Raw genomic sequence first — 18118 nt, 5'->3', positions numbered from 1 at the left:
GAGTAGCAAAAATAGCCGATCTGCAAGCTCACAGCGCGTGGCGGGAAATTTTGGAGTGAGACAGTGTAGTGCCTCAGTAAACTAGGATCACGAGTAAACCAAGAACCTAGGATCAGTCTAAACAATATATACAATCAAAATAACAATCAAAATCTGTACATTGAACATTTTAAAGCACTTTGAATTTCCGCCTATAATAATGTCCCCTAAACAGAGACACCAGGTTGAAAGGTGGTTAATGAAGCTCACGGAGACGGATGTGGTAAGGCAGAACAAAGTGGTGACGCGTGCGTCGCGGGGCGGTCGAGGCGTGATGTTTGAGCTGTCGGGTCGTTGTGGTAGTGAATGTCTCCAGGCCTTCTGAATGACATGCCTCTCTGAACTGTTATCCGGTTTCTGGACGGGTGCCCGGTTACCACAGAACAACAGGAGACAATCAAGTATTCTTTTGTCAGGAGGAGTAGAGGAGGAAGCCCTTTTCTGTTGATGGTCCTGACGTGTGTGTGTGCACGTGCGTGCGTGCGTGCGTGATTGTAACGCTTGACAGTCACCAGAATAATTTATATCAGGCATGTGGCACACAAACGGATGCACTTGTGCAGAATAATCTCCCTCATGTGTGTGTTGGTGCGTGCGTTTGTGTTTGTGAATGAATGATTTTTAGTGTCATGCCACCTCGTGTGGCTCAACCCTCATGGGATTATATGACACGTTTTTAAACATAACAATATCCCAAAGTTTTTTTTTTAATATAGACAAATGGTTATTTACGGGGTTGCTGATCATGTACAACATAGATGCCAACAGATTAAGAACAAAACAAAACAACACATAGGGTACGCATCTGTGTCACTTTAGATTTCTTTGGCTATTAAAAAATAGCAGATATACACGTGCCACAGTATGAGCTTGTATATCTGCTATTTTTTAAAAGTAATCGTGAACATTGTTGTAAAGCTTTGAATATGTATATACATTTTTAACTCAAATCTTTGCTTCTGGGGTGGGGGGGTCTCTGGAACACAATCATTTTGGGTGGTCCTTGACATGAAAAAAGTTTGAGAACCACTGATTTATTATAGCAACATAAGTTTAAAAAAGAAGACGTTTGTAGAATCCCCAGAAGCAAAGATTTGAGTTAAAAATGTTTGCTTTAAAAAACATATTCAAAGATTTGCACAAATGTTCACGATTTTTCAAAAAAGAAATAAGCTTGTAGATCTGCTATTTTTGAATAGCCCAAAGTATAAACTAATGGTTATAGCTATACAAATCTAAAATGACACAGTATGCGTTCCCAGATTGAATGGGTCAATGTGTTCACTGGGGTGTTTATGCATAATAATGTGTGTGTTTACTGTATGTCTCTTACAGTATCTTTAATGTGTGTTGCAGACAGAGGGGCTGGCTGGCGCGCAGGCTGAGCTATGTGCTGTTTGTGCTGGAGAGAGACGTCAACAAGGACATGTTTGCCAGGAACGTGGTGGAGAACGTGCTCAACAACAGCAGGTATACACATGCAGTGTTGATTTCGTCGACTAAAACTATGACGAAAAATGTTCGTCGACTACCTTTTTTCACTGAAGAAAACGAAATAAAAACTAAGCTACGATGACTAAAACATTCGTGAACAGATAAAAACTAGACTCAAATGTTAGTGAGGGACTAGTGGATAAGAGATCCAGTAGAAATAAAAGACAAGTCATTTTATGGTTGGGCTCTGAAAATGGCAGATCTACAAGCTCACAACGTGTTGCGCGGCGACGCGGTGTGCGCCGTCACAACTCTAAACTCCTGAAACCTGACAAAAATGCATGGGAAAAAGGATAGTGCACGCCCGGCAACACACAGCTGCAGAACAAACAACAGTACATAAAAGAAAATAAAGCTCCACTGTTTCGATCACAAGGATCCTCGTCAGGAATGTGCCTAATTCCAATCTTCTACAGACCGTAAATGAAGCCTATTTTTCAACGATTTCAAATCCGCCATCTTCCTATATCCTATGCACTCGGAAATTAATGCTATTGGTTGGGACCAGAGCGGGGGTGGGGAATTAATGCTATTGGTTGTGTAGCTTGTCAATCAATCATCACAAGGTAGCCACACCCCTCTTACAGCATACCCTCCTTTATCATCAATTTTTAAATAAATGGGACCATAATTTACCAAAACGCATATCATGGTGATTGAAAGAAGACTTTAAACTAGCGAGTGGAAGCATATAGTATTTATGACTATGTTTATTATGGTAATAAAATCAAGTGTAACGTTCGGCAAAAACCCATCCGCTTGAATGAAGCTTAATTACCCCCAGCAGGGGTGAAACAGCGAGGCTACAGCCCATTCATATGAACTATCTCTTCCGATATAGCCTCAATTTACAACTCGTAAACTGGCCTCTTTGATACAGACCTTGCAGATATAATGCTTAGTAGGCCTGGGTGCGACCCAAAACCCCCCCCCAAACTACTTTGACATTTTTAATACTAGCTTGTTGCTTTTCTTAATCTCATAATGTCAAATTGTAGTACGAGTTTCTGTGGTTTGTCCTTCACAAGCCCCCTTTTTCTCCCGATTGATAAATGTTGAACGTAACGTTAATTGAATAAGCCAGCGTGACCCTTACTCAACTCTTTGAACGAGTGCCAGAACTTCAGCACTGCCTCCCGGAAAGGTCACAACATTTCATTTCTTTAATGCCTTACCTGACCGATTTGGATGGATAAAATAAATATATTTTCTGGCAGGTTTTTGCTCTATTTAGACGGGTGGTATGTAGAAAAACAGGAAGCCGAGGAGGGCCGGGGGGAGACCTGTAATACAGGTTGCAGCAGTCTCAATCGAACGAGGAATGTTGCGATTTACAGTACGTGCTTCATGTACTGTCCTGTCAGCTGCCAGAAAGCCCAGAGTTTTAGATGTCCATTAACAGCAGCACTCTAGAACAGCGATTCTCAACCTGCGGGTCAGGGCCCACTGGTGGGCCGTTAGGATATTGCGAGTGGGCTGCCAAATTATTGGCAAAACACTTAAGATTTTAGCGATAACATCAATATAAACATTTAATATAAAATAAATGTCATGGTATTCTTTCTTTAAAACCTTGAAAAATAAGTTATCACTGTGATACAGATACATAGGAACTTATTAGTGATGTGCGGGTCGGGTTTTTTCATGACCCGCCCGCCCCGCCCCGCCACGGAACCCAACCCGCCTCAACCCGCCCCGCGAACCCATATATAAATCTATGGCTCGGGTCGCGGGGCGGGTTGAGCCACGCGGGTCGTACCTATAATTCTGTAAAATCATGGTTAGAAAATAATCTTCAAGTATACACCCCAAGTGTATTCAAACTGTTTTATCGTTATTATTCTTATTCTTATTAGGAATAAAGACAAAACAAGAGCATGTGTTTGTTTTTTTTGCGTGTGAGAGCGGCTGACCCGCTCACCCGCAGCCCGCATAATTGCCTCTGAAATCCTGACTCGACCACCCGTGCCGCGGGTTGACCCGCGGGTTACGGGTCGGCCCGCTCATCACTAGAACTTATGGTATACTATGGTATATCATTGATCCAAGCCAGAACACAATCAATTGATTCCATCCGCATCCTGTACTACATGAAAGTAATACTGCACTTTATACACAACTCACCTTACTATGCAAATATATATTGCCCTCTAAAATGCTGCTATTTTCTTAGTGCAATAACATACTGTATGAGCCAAGTAAAATTTTGTTTTAGTCTTTGCCTTGAATAGATTTAGATTGTTTTGTACCTCTGTTTTCCTATCTATCCTTTGTTTTCCCTTTGTAATGTAATGTAATGTACTAAGGGTACATTACATTACTAGTCTGCTTGTTTTTAAATTTTTTTGTGGGGACTGTGGATGTAAATTAGCATCTTTGCTAAATCTGGTGTATTTTACTTGACATTGATATGTAAAGTAACAATCAATTGATTCTGAAAAATGCACACGGCCCACCCATTTGACCACTTAACACGGCAGCTGAATGTGTGGGCCGGGAATGCTTTTGAGATTTTCAAGTGGGCCCCGATCCATAAAAGCACCAGCGCTCTAGAACAAGGGTTCCCAAACTTTTCAGGCTGTGACCCCCCCAAAATGATCATATGAACATTGAACTGGAGAAATAATAAATAGCCGATCTACAAGCCCACAACGCCTCGTTTTCCTCTTTCTTACGTAACATTTGACAATTGGGCCAATTTGGTATTAAAAAGGTCTTAAAAGTAATTCAATTGTCACCTTAGAAATGTGAAGCTACCCTGTATACACTTATACCGTATGTTGGTTTGTTAACTGTTGAGTGAGACAACAATGTTGCACATTACGCAAATCATCTGGGGACCTCCCAAAATAATTTGGGGACCACCCCCCCCCCCCCACACGGTTTGGGGAACACCGCTCTAGAGGGCTCAGACTTGTGCTTCCCTCCGGTCTGTGTCAGGGTGGAGAGTGCCATCGTGGAGGTGGCCATAGACTCTGACGGCTCAGGCGTGCAGTCTGCCCAGGACCAGAAGGCCATCAGAGGGATGAGGAGGAAAGCACGTGGCTTCCTCCAGGAGATGGTGGCCAACGTTTCACCGGCTATCATCAGGTAACACCAACCAACCAACCACACAACCATGGCAACTAGAACGTACTATCATCAGGCACATGAACCACCAAAAACACATCCATGATGACAATTAAAACGTACTGGATTACACAAGTCCACAATGTAATACATGAAAATCCAATATCATACAAAACAGTACCACAAGGTAAATACAATATTTGTGCAGGGAGCCCAAAATAGCGGCGTATGTGCAAGATTTGGGGATTCCGCCTTTCCGTGTGTGCTCAGTGAACCTACCTGGATAAATAAATGTAAAAAAAAAAACGTGCAAGGTAATGCCGTTCAGAAATAATAATAATACATTTCCAAGATCGTTTGACTTTTTGTACTGACGTTTCCGTTCTTCTTTCCCAGACTGACAGGTTGGGTTCTTCTCAAGCTCTTCAATGGATTTTTCTGGAGCATCCAGATCCACAAGGGACAGCTGGAGATGGTGAAGAAAGCTGCTACCGAGGTGAGCAACGCACCACAATATACTGTATTCACTAACATAGAGAATCACAATTCAATAGAATTCAATAGTGTCTCTACATACAGAGTCATCAGGGACTGAATCAGTTCAGTAGGCACCGGGAAAGTGCATCGTTTTTTCTTTTTTACCAGGGTCAGATCAGAGGCAGACGATAGAATACCATCATGTTAATGACACCTCAAACATATAGTAAATATGTAAATGACACCTCAAACATATAATACCTGCCTGGCATTGGACTCGTTTCCTTTCCCTGTGTAAGAATCACTATACATGGTGCCTCAGTGGCCCTTGGAATTGTTTGTTTGCTTTTAAGACAAATCACCACAATAATAAGAGTACACAGTTATCTCTTGTCCCTGGTCAACTTTCATTTATGGAGACCCACCGCAAATTGATGGGTATGGATGTTAACTGTTATCAAAACCTTCCGCTATGTACAGGCACTTTGTGTGTCATAGTTCGGTACACAAAAAAAACAAACAGACAAAACATAATATTAAAGTAATTTAACTGACCTAAGTACCTGTAAGGGCTTCTTAGGCTCTCATATTGAACCACTTAAGCCCTATTTCAAAATGAGAAAAAAATTGCCAGTCTACAAGCTCAACACATGGAATTTTTTCACATTCCATGGCATTTCCAAAATATGGATGCTAGGTTGAAAGCGGTCAATCTGAGAACCCATTCGTTTTTGTTTTTTTTGTGGCAGAATCTGTCTTGAGAGATTAGAAACCGGTTAAAAATGAACACTGAGGATTTGACTGTGTTGTTTTGTTTCCACTGTGTGTTTGTGTGCAGAACAACGTACCCCTGGTCTTCCTCCCCGTTCACAAGTCTCACATCGATTACCTGCTCATCACCTTCATCCTCTTCTGTCACAACATCAAAGCCCCACACATCGCCGCCGGAAACAACCTCAACATACCTATCTTCAGGTGAGACTTCTTCTTTTAATCGAAGTTGAGTGGTCGGTCGTTGTGAGCCGGACCAAAATGTTTTTGTTGGTTAGTTTGTTAGTTATTGTGGGGGTGGGGTAGGGTTTCATCAACGCTGCATCATTTGAATACGTTGGTTTTAAAAATGCTTTTTGTCTTTGTGTGTGTGGGAGGATGGGGTTGGGGGGTTTACTGTACTTTGTATATACTGTATGTTTGTACCATTTGTATCATTCTGTGCATGTATAAAATGCTATACCATTAACTTGACTTGACTAGAGATCAGCACTTAGAAGGGGATTAATCTACTCACAGCCACCCGTAGTGAAATAGGCCATAGAGCTCGGTTAAAAGGAAATGGATTAGAATGGGCTCAGTCTTGATCCAAGGTGTGTGGCCCAGGGTTATGTGTGCCATAAGGTGACATCAGCTGTCACACAGCTTATCTGATCGCAGCCTATCAGCTTGCACTATGCTTCAAATAGGATTTTAAATAGTGTATGACTGACAGATATTGTGTGGTGTACAGGAGATAGTGCTGTGCTGTCTGGGAGTTCTACAGCCGTGAACCTTTTATCATTTCAACTACCCCCCAGTCTGATATGTTTTTTATCTCTGTGTCCTCAGTCTACACAGTGTTACTCAGTGTTAATTGTCTCTGCCAGGCCGAAGGCATGTTGGCGCTATAACAGGCCGATTTCTGTTTTTACCTATAACTGCACCGATCTGTGTAAAACTTTGTATGCGCACTCCCTAGAGTCCAAAGAAAAACCTTTGCCCTGTATTTTTCACATCTGCCTTTTATAGCGCCGCCAGGAGGCTGACTTATGTTTTATAGTCATGTGATCAAGACGGATCTGTTCGATTTTTCATATTCCATCCTGATTGGCTAAGATTGACATCTAAAGTTTGTAGGAGTAGCCTGTTTTTAACAAAATGCCGCAAATGAATGCAGTGTCTGATTGCGGGGAAACTTTGCACGCACATTCACACTACACCAACATTGACCTTTTATAGCGCCACCAGGAGGCCGATTTTCTGGGGAGAAAAAGAGTATATTACTCCTACAAATTTTGTCCAAACATCAAGCAAATCGCTACACATTATCTCTATAGTCAAGTTGATCAAGACGGATCCGTCCAATTTTTCATATTCCATCCTGATTGGCGAATTCCGAACATTGCTGGCCCACAATAACATACCTGACCTGGCGGAGACCTGTGCTCCGAGGAGCACTTTTGAGATTTGTACTCTCAAATTTACAGACCTGTAAGTGTTCATTTGGTTCCTAACAATCAGTTATTTAGCTGGGGACAAAATGAAACTCCCTCAAGGGCGCCTGGGCGTCCCCGCACGCCATGTTGAGAACCGGTGTTCTACAGGAAATGCAACACATTATTGTCCAAATAGCTGTGTTAATCTCCTTCAGTGTGATTTTGGAATTTTGCATACCACAGCAAATCCACTAATGACCTGTGGCAGTTAATACCAAGACTCTAGCAAATCCGGAACTTTATTTAGGCCGTTTTTCTTTTAAATTCTAGACAGAACAGTGTAGAGAGAGAGGAAACTGAAGGCATAGGCATGCATCACAGGTCTCTCCAGACAGAATTGATCCAGGAGCATCGCAGCTGTGTGGCCAGCGCTGCATTATGCGCTCATCCACTGTTGTGCCGCACCCACATCGACTGATTGATTGGCAAAAATGCATTATGTATTATGTATCAAAAGGATAAAACAAAATACAACTCATTGTAACCTCCTAATCAAACTGACATAAGTGAATTGTAATAATACATGAAAATAGTTGATCTACAAGCTCACAACACCTTGCGTTGCGACGCGTTGTGAGCCTGTAGATCTGCTATTTTCGTTGAACGCTAGCCCCAGAGTTCGTGTGGGTTTCATGTGGTTAAAACGTTTAGGATTAGGACGTGCGTCTTAATCTGATACATAGATGTTATAATCTGCTATATCTCCTGTTTTTGCAGCACGTTGATCCGCAAACTGGGAGGTTTTTTCATCCGCCGAAAACTCGACGAGATGGGAGACGGGAAGAAAGACGTTTTGTACAGATCGCTTTTGCACGCGGTAAGTCCTGCAAGTCACTAAAACACTAGACTAGAGATTAAGGCTGCACGTAGAGTACCAGGTTCACGGACTGCTGTACTAAGGTAACCTTTCTACCCATGTGCCTCATTGTTTGCATCACACCACCGGGCTGGTTTGAGAAACACATGTCACACATTCTGAATGGCTGCTACGCCTATTAAAGGCTTTACAGTACACAGCACGTCATGATACAAATATTTGACCTCAAAAGACCTATCCAAACATTTTCCATTGTCAGTGAGAACAAACATTCCTGTGTCAAACCTTGAATGTTTCATCTCTGTAGTGATAATCCTGAAGTCTTTGCACATCTCTCCGCTAATACACCAGATGTTGTTGTTGTCAATGAAAGCTGAGAATCCGTTTCTGTCCTTGAAGTGGCCTGCACCTTTGACTCTTGCTTTTATAACCAAAGTAATTAAATACCAGGCCAGCCGCTCCTCGATACCATCGCAGAGCTAGGTTATTATAGGTGCAGTCTGCTTGCTTTTGTTTTGGCAGTTTCGGACGCGTTCATTGGCTTCAATGACGTGTTCAACAACTTGGGATGCCTAAAAAAAAAGCAGCCAAACGTCTGGCAAAGTTCTGTGCTGTCTCTTCTATTATTGGTAGCCGCCAAATACGTCGACGACGTCGTTACTCATACCCTCGAGGATGTTTGTGTATTTTGCTGACTGTACTTTTTATAGCACCGTGTGTGACTCTGTACTTGTACCCTCTTATGTGGACATAAATAAATCATGAAAGTGTGCGTGCGTGTGTGTGTTTGTTTGTGCATGTGAGGGTTGCTCTGTGAACGTGCAACATATGTCTCCTATATAAATTTGCTTTTGTGTGTATTCATCTGTCCGTCAGTTGACAGTGTCTCAACAACAGCTTCTGGGGTTGAAGCCCCCCCAGGCGTTGGCCCTAATCTCTGTCCCTTGTGGTCTGCCTGGGTGACAGGATGGATGTGAGTGTAGCTGACCTCGCTCACTTAGCGCCGCTGTGTGCTTCAAAAGGCTTTGTTATGTAATGGCATTAGTCTATGGCTGGGACACTCTAGTTTCAATTTACACGGCTGCCAAAAGCCTTTTTTTTTTAATTGACAGGGGGAAAAAATCATTGGAATTAGTTTTTAACCCATTAAGACCTGGAACGCAATTTTTTTATTTTAGCTAAAAAGCAGTATTTTACACTTTGGCTATTCAAAAATAGCAGATCTACAAGCTCATAGTGCGGCACCGAGTGCCGCGCTACGAGCTTGTAGATCTGCTATTTTAGAAAAATCGCGAAAATGTGTGCAAATCTTTGAATATATATTGTTTTAAACCAAACATTTTTAACTCAAATCTTTGCTTCTGGGGATCCCTGGAACAAAATATTTTGAGATGGGGGTCGGCAGCCAAATACATATCATTTTGGGGGTCCTTGACATGAAAAAGTTTGAGCACCACTGATTATAGAAACATACGTTTTTCAGAATACTGTTGTGAAGACATTTGTAGAATCGGCTTCAGGTCTTAATGGGTTAAAGACATAGCAGACACTCTTTCAAGTAGTGCCAGTGACAAAAATAAGATTCTAAGTTATGTTTCTTTCCAGCACATGCCTCATAGTTGATCCCATGCATATTGACAGAACTATAACGCTCAAGTAGCTTTATCCTCCATTTCTCCCACAGCTAGGGTACTGTATCTCCTAGGCATGTAGAGCATCTTAAAATGTTTGGCTGAAGATTTTGTTAGTTACAGGCGTACAAGAGTAACATTCTTTGGTTTTGTTTCCTCGATATTGTAGCAACAAGACAAAATAGCAAAATAGAGCAATGACGTGCAGTAACTATAGTGGTAATAGTAAATACAAATAACTAAAATAACTGAAAGATATATACTAACAACGCACACATTAATACAGATGGCAGAGGCAACACAGTTGGCTGTTTTGTGTCTTGCTCAAGGACACTTTAACATAATGTCAGAAGCCTCCGGACATGAACCAGGAACTTGCTGGAACCCTCATAATTCACCTCCAGTCATCACATATAAAGCCCTTGTCGCCAGTGCTTTTTGTTCAGAATGAACAAAGGTCTTGACAAATGACAAATGACTTAGACCCTGAATATGTACTCTGTGCTTGGCTATTTGCATAATGTGGTCCAGCAAGCTTCTCTGACTGAGCGGAATTAATTGAATTAATTGATGCCTCGCCATTATAAGCTACTTATTTGATACAATACTTCACAGTGGGAAACGTTCAAGCACAGTAAAATGGATGGGCTGTGTGTTGGTAGCTTGTAGATAAGAGAATGTACTTGAGACCCATGCAGGCATTGGAAACGGTCACTCTGCTTATCTCACGAGAACAACTGCATGATGTTATAATCGTTCCAAAGTGTTTACCACAGTTTTACCTCCAACTTTCTACCATACTGTAACTGTACATCCTACATGCCTAGAATTATGAGCCAATTCTTATTTAAGTTACTTTAACTTAGCTGTACTCATTTTAATTTTTTTGCGGTTATGTGGACATAATCTATTATTTTCAATAACTATTTATAAATTATATAACTAATATAAACAATATATAAAAATAGATAATTAAATACAGAAGACTAATACTTTTTAATGGCTAAAAAGACAAACAACACACTGCAACCAAGTCAGACTATTTTCATGGATATATGCTATGGTAAAACTTGTTTTTAGCATTATGGTATCATGTATAGTAACACAGGTATCATATCATTCTTTTATGTATTCTTTCTTGTCAATCACAGTGTTAAAATTATGTGAATACAGTTTTGCCACAGGCACCGGCGTGAACATTTTAAACTCTATGCACTGAAACGTCAGTTGCCCTTGGAGACAGTGTTGCCAGATTCTGTGAGAGAAACAAGCAACCAGGTCTAGGAAAACCAGCCCAAAAGAAGCAACTATGGGCCACATGAGCACTTTAACAACAGCTATTTGAAAATAGCAGATCTACAAGCTCACAACGCGTGAGCTTTGTAGATCGGCTATTTTCAAATAAAATCTTGCGGGGAAATTATAATAAGCAGATCTGGCAACCCTGCTTGGAGAGCGAGAAGAAAACACTATTGTTATCATCTCACTTCCCAACTCACTGTAAATCCCATCTCTGTTTCATGCCAAAGTATCTTGCTCTCCAAAGCCGCCTCCATGCAGCTGTGTATACATACTGTACCGAGGAACGAGCGTGACACAGCAGGGCCCTCGCTGTTTGTGTGTGTGTGTGTGTGTGTGTGTGTGTGTGGGGGGGGGGGGGAGTGTGCATGTGTAAGGTGAAACTGTGTCCCCAACACTGTGGGTGACGAACTCTGACCTTCAAGTCGCAGTCAGACTGCGTGCGTGCGTAGTGTAGCTGACACAGCTGTTATCCTCAGTTGACGCATTGACTTGTCTTTGCTATCTGCTTTTCCTGCTTGCTTATTTATATGCTAGTCGTGCTGTTACATGACTGACAAGCAGAATGCGGATCTGATTGAGGACAAGGAAAACATTGAAAACGAGTAATTTTATTGGAAAAAGCCAGGTGTGCTGACTCAGCGCTGTCCTAGTTGCATATCGATAGTGTGGGAATCAGTTATGATCATTCCATCATCGGCAACATGGTACCAGTGTTGCCAGATTCTGTGACAGAAACAAGCAACCAGGTCTAGGAAAACCAGCCCAAAAGAAGCGACTATGGGCCACATGAGTACTTTAACATATACATCAGCTATTTGAAAATAGTAGATCTACAAGCTCGCGACGCGTTGTGTATTATTTATTTTCAAATAAAATCTTGTGGGGAAATTATAATAAGCAGATCTGGCAACCCTCCATGGTACACGAAAGTGCATCATATCTGTATCGGCATCGGACGCCAAGGGTACCTGACCAAATTGTGAAATATGAGGGGGTTGGGAGTGAGAATGCATTGTTGTTATCCTACTTACTTTGTAGCACTTACTTTTTGTTTGTTTGTTTGTTTAACACAGAATTAACCTGTTGTTGGTTGACACGGTTAACCACTTTCAACACAGGCAAAAATAAATTCCAAACCTTCTACAAGCTCACAATGCACCACAATGCGACACATTGTGAGCTTGTAGATTTGCTATTTTCCTACCTGACACCATCGCACGACAAGGTGTAAAATAGGGCTTAAGTGGTAAATTACTGTCACCTTGCACTTTGATAGATGGTAAAATGCCTGAGTTGTAAATTGTCAAGTACATTTCCTCTCTGTCTGTGTGACTGTATGTGCCTGTGTTTCTGAATGTGTTACTGTATGTACCCGTTACTATGTGTGCATATGTGCCTGTGTCTCTGTTTGTGTTACTGAATGCGTGTGTCTCTGTCTGTTACTCAATGTGTGTGTCTCTGTCTGTCCCACTCCAGTACACGGAGGAGCTGTTGCGTCAGCAGCAGTTCTTGGAGGTGTTCCTGGAGGGCACGCGCTCGCGCAGCGGGAAGCCGTCTCCGGCGCGGGCGGGCATGCTGTCCATCGTGGTGGACACGCTGAGCACCGGGTCCATCCCGGACGTGCTGGTGGTGCCGGTCGGCATCTCCTACGACCGCATCCTGGAGGGCAACTACAACAGCGAGCAGCTGGTGAGCTGGGGTGGTGTGTGTGTGTGTGTGTGTGTGTGTGTGTGTGTGTGTGTGTGTGTGTGTGTGTGTGTGTGTGTGTGTGTGTGTGCGTGTGCGTACTTGCATGAGTTTTGTTTGTATTTCTGGGTTGTATATGGCTCAAGTGACAGCATTTTTCCTACTACTAATTTTACAATTACATTGTTTATCCTTTATTGCATTGGTTCTCAAAGTGGGGTCCGGGGACCCCCAGGGGTCTGTGGGGGCGTACCAGGGGGTCCCCACAAAATGTGTTAATATAGTGTCACAATAATTTCAACCACTTTAACCTTGTATACTTTGCCCATAAAACAATAGCAGATATACAAGCTCATAGCACGGCACCGAGTGCCACGCTATGAGAGCTTGTAGATCTGCTATTTTTGAAAAATCGTGAACATTATTTTGTCCAAACCTTTGAATATATATATTTTGGTGGTCCGCGACCAAACACAGATCATTTTGGGGGTCCTTGACATGAAAAAGTTTGAGAACCTCTGCTTTATTGTATTGAGCTTGAGAACACCATTCAGAGTAATAGGGCGACAGAAGAGTTCAATGGAGAAGTGGCGCCATGTTCTATTCGGTTCCTCAAGCTACATTGTTGACTTGACTATTACCTTTCTTAATCTCCCGGAACACCTCTTGCATTTACTTGTTTGAATTCAGTTTGTTGGTAAAACGTGTACACTGTTAATTTGATAATTACAGCACCGTAATGGCCTAAACTCGCTTTTAAAGAGTCCTGTACAAAAACCCTAGATTACTACAGTAGCAGTGCATTAATATTAATGATGTTGATGATGTCCCACCAGGGGAAACCCAAGAAGAACGAGAGTCTGTGGGGCGTGGCATGCGGCGTGTTCCGCATGCTGAGGAAGAACTATGGCTGCGTCCGCGTCGACTTCACACAGCCCTTCTCCCTAAAGGTGATGAACATGAACACACGCTTACAGTACGCAATACACACCCACGTTATACACATTCACTCATTCAGAGAGCCAGTGCAGATATCAGCATTAAACCCTTTAAGACCTGGAACGCATCTGTGTCACTTTTTGATTTGAGCTAAAAAAAGCATTATTTTACACTTTGGCTATTGAAAAATAGCAGATCTACAAGCTCATAGCGCGGCACTACAAGCTTGTAGATCTGCTATTTTTGAAAGATCGAGAAAATGTGTGCAAATCTTTGAATATGGATATTTTTAAAGCGAACATTTTTAACTCAAATCTTCGATTCTGGGGGTCCCCGGAACAACATATTTTGAGATGGGGGTCCGCGGCCAAATACATATAATTTTGGGGGTCCTTGACATGAAAAAGATTGAGCACCACTGATATAGAAACATACGTTTTTCAGAATACTGTTGGGATTTAGGAGACAGAATATAGAATAGAATCGGCTTCAGGTCTTAATAGGTTAAGCGTTCATTCAATCTTTTACTCATTGTTTTTGTTTATTTAATCTTTATTCTTATTCTTATTTATCTTGGTTTGGTTGTCGACTCTTCCTCTAACCTCTCCTGGGTTTCATTCTGTATGTTTGTCTGCAGGAGTACTTGGAGTCCCAGAGAAGTCGTAACATACCACCAACTCTGTCCCTGGAGCAGTCCCTGGTCCCGACCATCATCTCTGCAGAGTATGTTCACACACACACACACACACACACACACACACACACACACACACACACACACACACACACACACACACACATGCATGCAACATTACATCTGTCTGTTACATCTGATTCATAGGAAATCTCGCAAAGGCATGTTAGAACAGGGTCAGAGAGAGGTAGAGCAGACAGAAATATATCAGGCGTATACATTAGTTTAGATAATTTCACAATCAACAATATCCTCAATGATCCTCAATTAAACAATCTAACTTAGTTCGAGGTCCTGAAGCAGCATAGAGAGATGTTTTTTTCTGAATTGATTATTCTACTTTATACTTACTTATAGTACTTCTAAGTGAGTCTTTGTTGAACAAATAATAATAATAATCTCTTGGGTGTTTTCTTTTTGAAAAATAGTGACCTTTACCGATACTGTACTCAATGCAACGTAATTCTACGGTCTGTTTTTTCAACATCTTTATCAAGGGCACCGATAATTTGCAGAGGTGTCAGTCTCTCTCTCCTATAGGCTCTATGTACAGCAGCCATATTGTGAAGAAATTCACAGAGAGAGTAAGGGTCCATTTGGTTCCATTTGTTCACTCTCAGAGTTATGGGGGTCGTGGAAATTAAAAAGTCTGAGAACTACTGTGCTACACTAAATGTAGCAGAGCCTTCATTAGTATCATTGGTAACATTATAAGTGATAATATGGCTGCTGTGCATAGAGCCTATTGGAGGTTACTATATTCCCCAGCTCTACGGGACGCTGCAGTTTGCACGCCAACACTGTGCCCTTGAGCGTCCAGAGCACACAGTGGGGTGCGGTGCTCTGTCCCCAGTTTTCTGGGGCCCCACGACGCGGCCCCACACCAGCACAGCTGATTCAACTGTCGCACGTTGTTCAGTCGACTCAGGTTTTTTTTTATGTTGTACTACAACAACAAACAACACCACCACCACAGAAAAGGCTGAAGTCTTGAGTTCAAAAACGGGCATTCATGTCGACTAAGCTTATTGGAAATGAAGCATTACCAACAGAATAGTTTTATTAAGTGAAGTTGACTAGGATCGTTGTGCCGTTGCAGCACCCTGTCCCCTTGGGCAGACATTATATTGATGCTATATTTAAGCAGCATGACAGAGCCATATGGATTACTGTTGGGAACGTTTTCACAATAATGTGGCCCAGGCACAATAAATCACTGCATTGAGACATAGTGAAACATGCTAGCACCGCCGACACCATTTTGTTGCATTGCTAACATTGTAATCCATTTTATAAATGGTTCCGCCCTGCGTTGGTTACGACCAAGTCTTATATGAAGCAAGCATGTTGGGACTATGTTGATTTCATATGTATACTGAGCGAGACCCCTCCCCCACTTCATATGTCGCCTATATAGGTCAGGAGCCTCCTGTTTCTGTAGTGTGAGGAAGCTTGATGTACAGGTACAACCCCCTGGACATGATGCTACTAGTATGTGGCTGATTGCCAAGCAGGGAGGCATTGGGTACCATTTTTATTGTCTTTGTTATGACAATTGGGGCGTTTCTGACAAACCTGCAATAATTGTATTGATTGACAGGCAAAGTCTTAGTTAATTTTACTCAGAAGAGTGAACTAATTGAACCATATGGACCCTAACAGTTGTGTGAAATTAAATACATTTTTATAAATGTAGTTTTATATATAATTTTATACATTTGAAACCATATTAAATCCAAACCGATACTTAAGCAAATTGATCTCATTTAAATCTTTTTTCAGTACACCGAAGGTACGTATCAATATACCAATTGGTTGTACACTCTTCGAAGTTAAATGAATACTGAGGATTTTAACTGTGCCAAATACCACTGCTTGCAACTTGCTATGTTGTGGTTAGCGGTTGAAAGGAAGGAACGATAATATTGGACAACTGGACGATAGGCCTGAAACCTTCACTCCTGTTAACAGTAATGAAGGATACCTTCAATACAGACAGACTCAAAAAATACAACAATAATATTCTTTATCTTTAATTGACGTAGTCATACAAAATGTTTATTTTTGGTATTAAATATGCTGGAAGTCCTGGTTATCCTGTATTTAAGAGAAGATAAAGTATTTTGGCACCTGCAGGCATAGACACAGCAACAGCATTACAAGATAAAACACCATTACATTTGATAAAAGCATATTGTACAATCAGTTAATTAGAAATTAATGCATCCCGGTGGGAGACATGACACTTTTACTGGATGTTCATGTCGATTTGCATAAAGGTTTCATGCTTTGATTGATGATTTAATTAACATCATTGTAGCAAGTGAGGAAGGGTTGAGGATTTATGAAGCTAAAACTACGATTTAATGCAAAGCAAATCCTACATGATGGCTACCATTCTGCTCAGATCAGCATGATTGTTAATTAAACGATTAAATCATGCTTTGATTCTATTTGCTCTTGCACTCCTGCAACTTAACGCTTTGGCAAGTTTCACAATAATAAATACGTGGAGTTGTACTATTCTCACAAACGTGTCTGTCTACTTTAATGCAGTGTTGTATTCATGTCATTTTAAACATGATAAAAGTACCGTTTTCAATTAAATGAAATTTTAATAAAGTGCTAAATCACAACAAAAATATCAGAGACCCGACATTTCCCCCCTGAGCAAGCATTTGGCGACAGTGGCCAGGAAAGACACAGACAGAGAGAGAGAGACCACAATGGAAACACGTTTTTAAATTGTTGCACTGTGTCATACCAAAGACTGTAAAAATGGGACCCAATGCCTCCCTGCTTGGCACTCAGCATCACGGGTTGGATTGGGGACAAGTCCCTGCGACATACTAGCGTCATGTCCAGCGGGTGTACTTGTACATCAGGCTGCCTCACGCTACAGAAACCGGAGATAGGCTTCTGCCCCAATGGGCCTCAGGGCTCTGCAAGGCTTACTTACTGTGTACTTTTGAAAATATTCACAGAGAGAGAGAGAGAGAGAAAGAAGCAGCCAGAGAGAGAGTGGGAGACATAGAGAGAGCAAGAGAGGGGGAGAGAGAACATTTTGTTTGTATGTTCTTACGTAAGCACTTTTTAAAAAGTGGTGGAGGTGGAACCAACTGTGACCCCCCCCCCCGACAGTGTCTTAAAAATGGGCATCTTATGTAAGACTTACATTCAACAAGTTCAACGTCTAATAAAATACAGCTTCATTGTCCAAGGGGAAAAAAATGTCCTTCTACTCCTCTTAGTTCCTCTTTATAGTCCATGCCATTTGTCAGAGGTTTTGTGTGTCCTTTTACAGGCCTGACGCTGTGCAGTTTGAGGGCCAGGAGGAGGAACAGGCCGATGAACCGTGCAGACGCCAAGTCATCGCCAACCTGGCCAAACACGTGCTCTTCAGTAAGGAACCTGTCAGCTCTCAGCCAGAGCTTTCGCCATGCTGTTTTATTCATCACCACTGACCATGGCACAGTCTGGCCAAGCAGCATACAAGTGAAGTCCTGAGTGTTTCACTTTAACTCTGAGACAAAATGATTCCATTTGTGCACTCTCAGAGTTACAGACCCCTAAGGTTAAATGAACACCCATGATTTTCCTTTGCATGTCTGCTTTTTAAAGATGAATTGTGTTTCCGTTTTATAGATAAAGGTCTGTCACTTGTTTCTGAGTAGAGATTCACATTTTTATTTTATTATTATTTTTATTTCACTTTAGAGTT

At 41.7% G+C, this 18118-nt stretch overlaps 1 protein-coding gene across 2 annotated transcripts in view; it reads left to right on the top strand.

Annotated features, from left to right (window-relative positions):
* gpam (glycerol-3-phosphate acyltransferase, mitochondrial) overlaps positions 1–18118 on the top strand; it is a 56807-nt gene that overhangs the window by 27013 nt on the left and 11676 nt on the right. For both annotated transcript variants that reach the window (XM_080454583.1, XM_080454582.1), the window contains exons 5-13: positions 1396–1509; positions 4474–4623; positions 4999–5098; positions 5918–6054; positions 8046–8145; positions 12555–12767; positions 13601–13714; positions 14341–14426; positions 17702–17799. In XM_080454583.1, the coding sequence (XP_080310709.1) occupies positions 1396–1509; positions 4474–4623; positions 4999–5098; positions 5918–6054; positions 8046–8145; positions 12555–12767; positions 13601–13714; positions 14341–14426; positions 17702–17799 (1112 nt within the window). The remainder of the gene's footprint in view (positions 1–1395; positions 1510–4473; positions 4624–4998; positions 5099–5917; positions 6055–8045; positions 8146–12554; positions 12768–13600; positions 13715–14340; positions 14427–17701; positions 17800–18118) is intronic.

This window comes from Gymnoscopelus braueri (assembly GCF_963280865.1).
Source record: "Gymnoscopelus braueri genome assembly, chromosome: 17".
Taxonomy (NCBI): Eukaryota; Metazoa; Chordata; class Actinopteri; order Myctophiformes; family Myctophidae; genus Gymnoscopelus; species Gymnoscopelus braueri.
The sequence above is the reverse complement of the archived record's forward strand: the minus strand, read 5'-3'. Positions and strand labels throughout refer to the sequence as shown.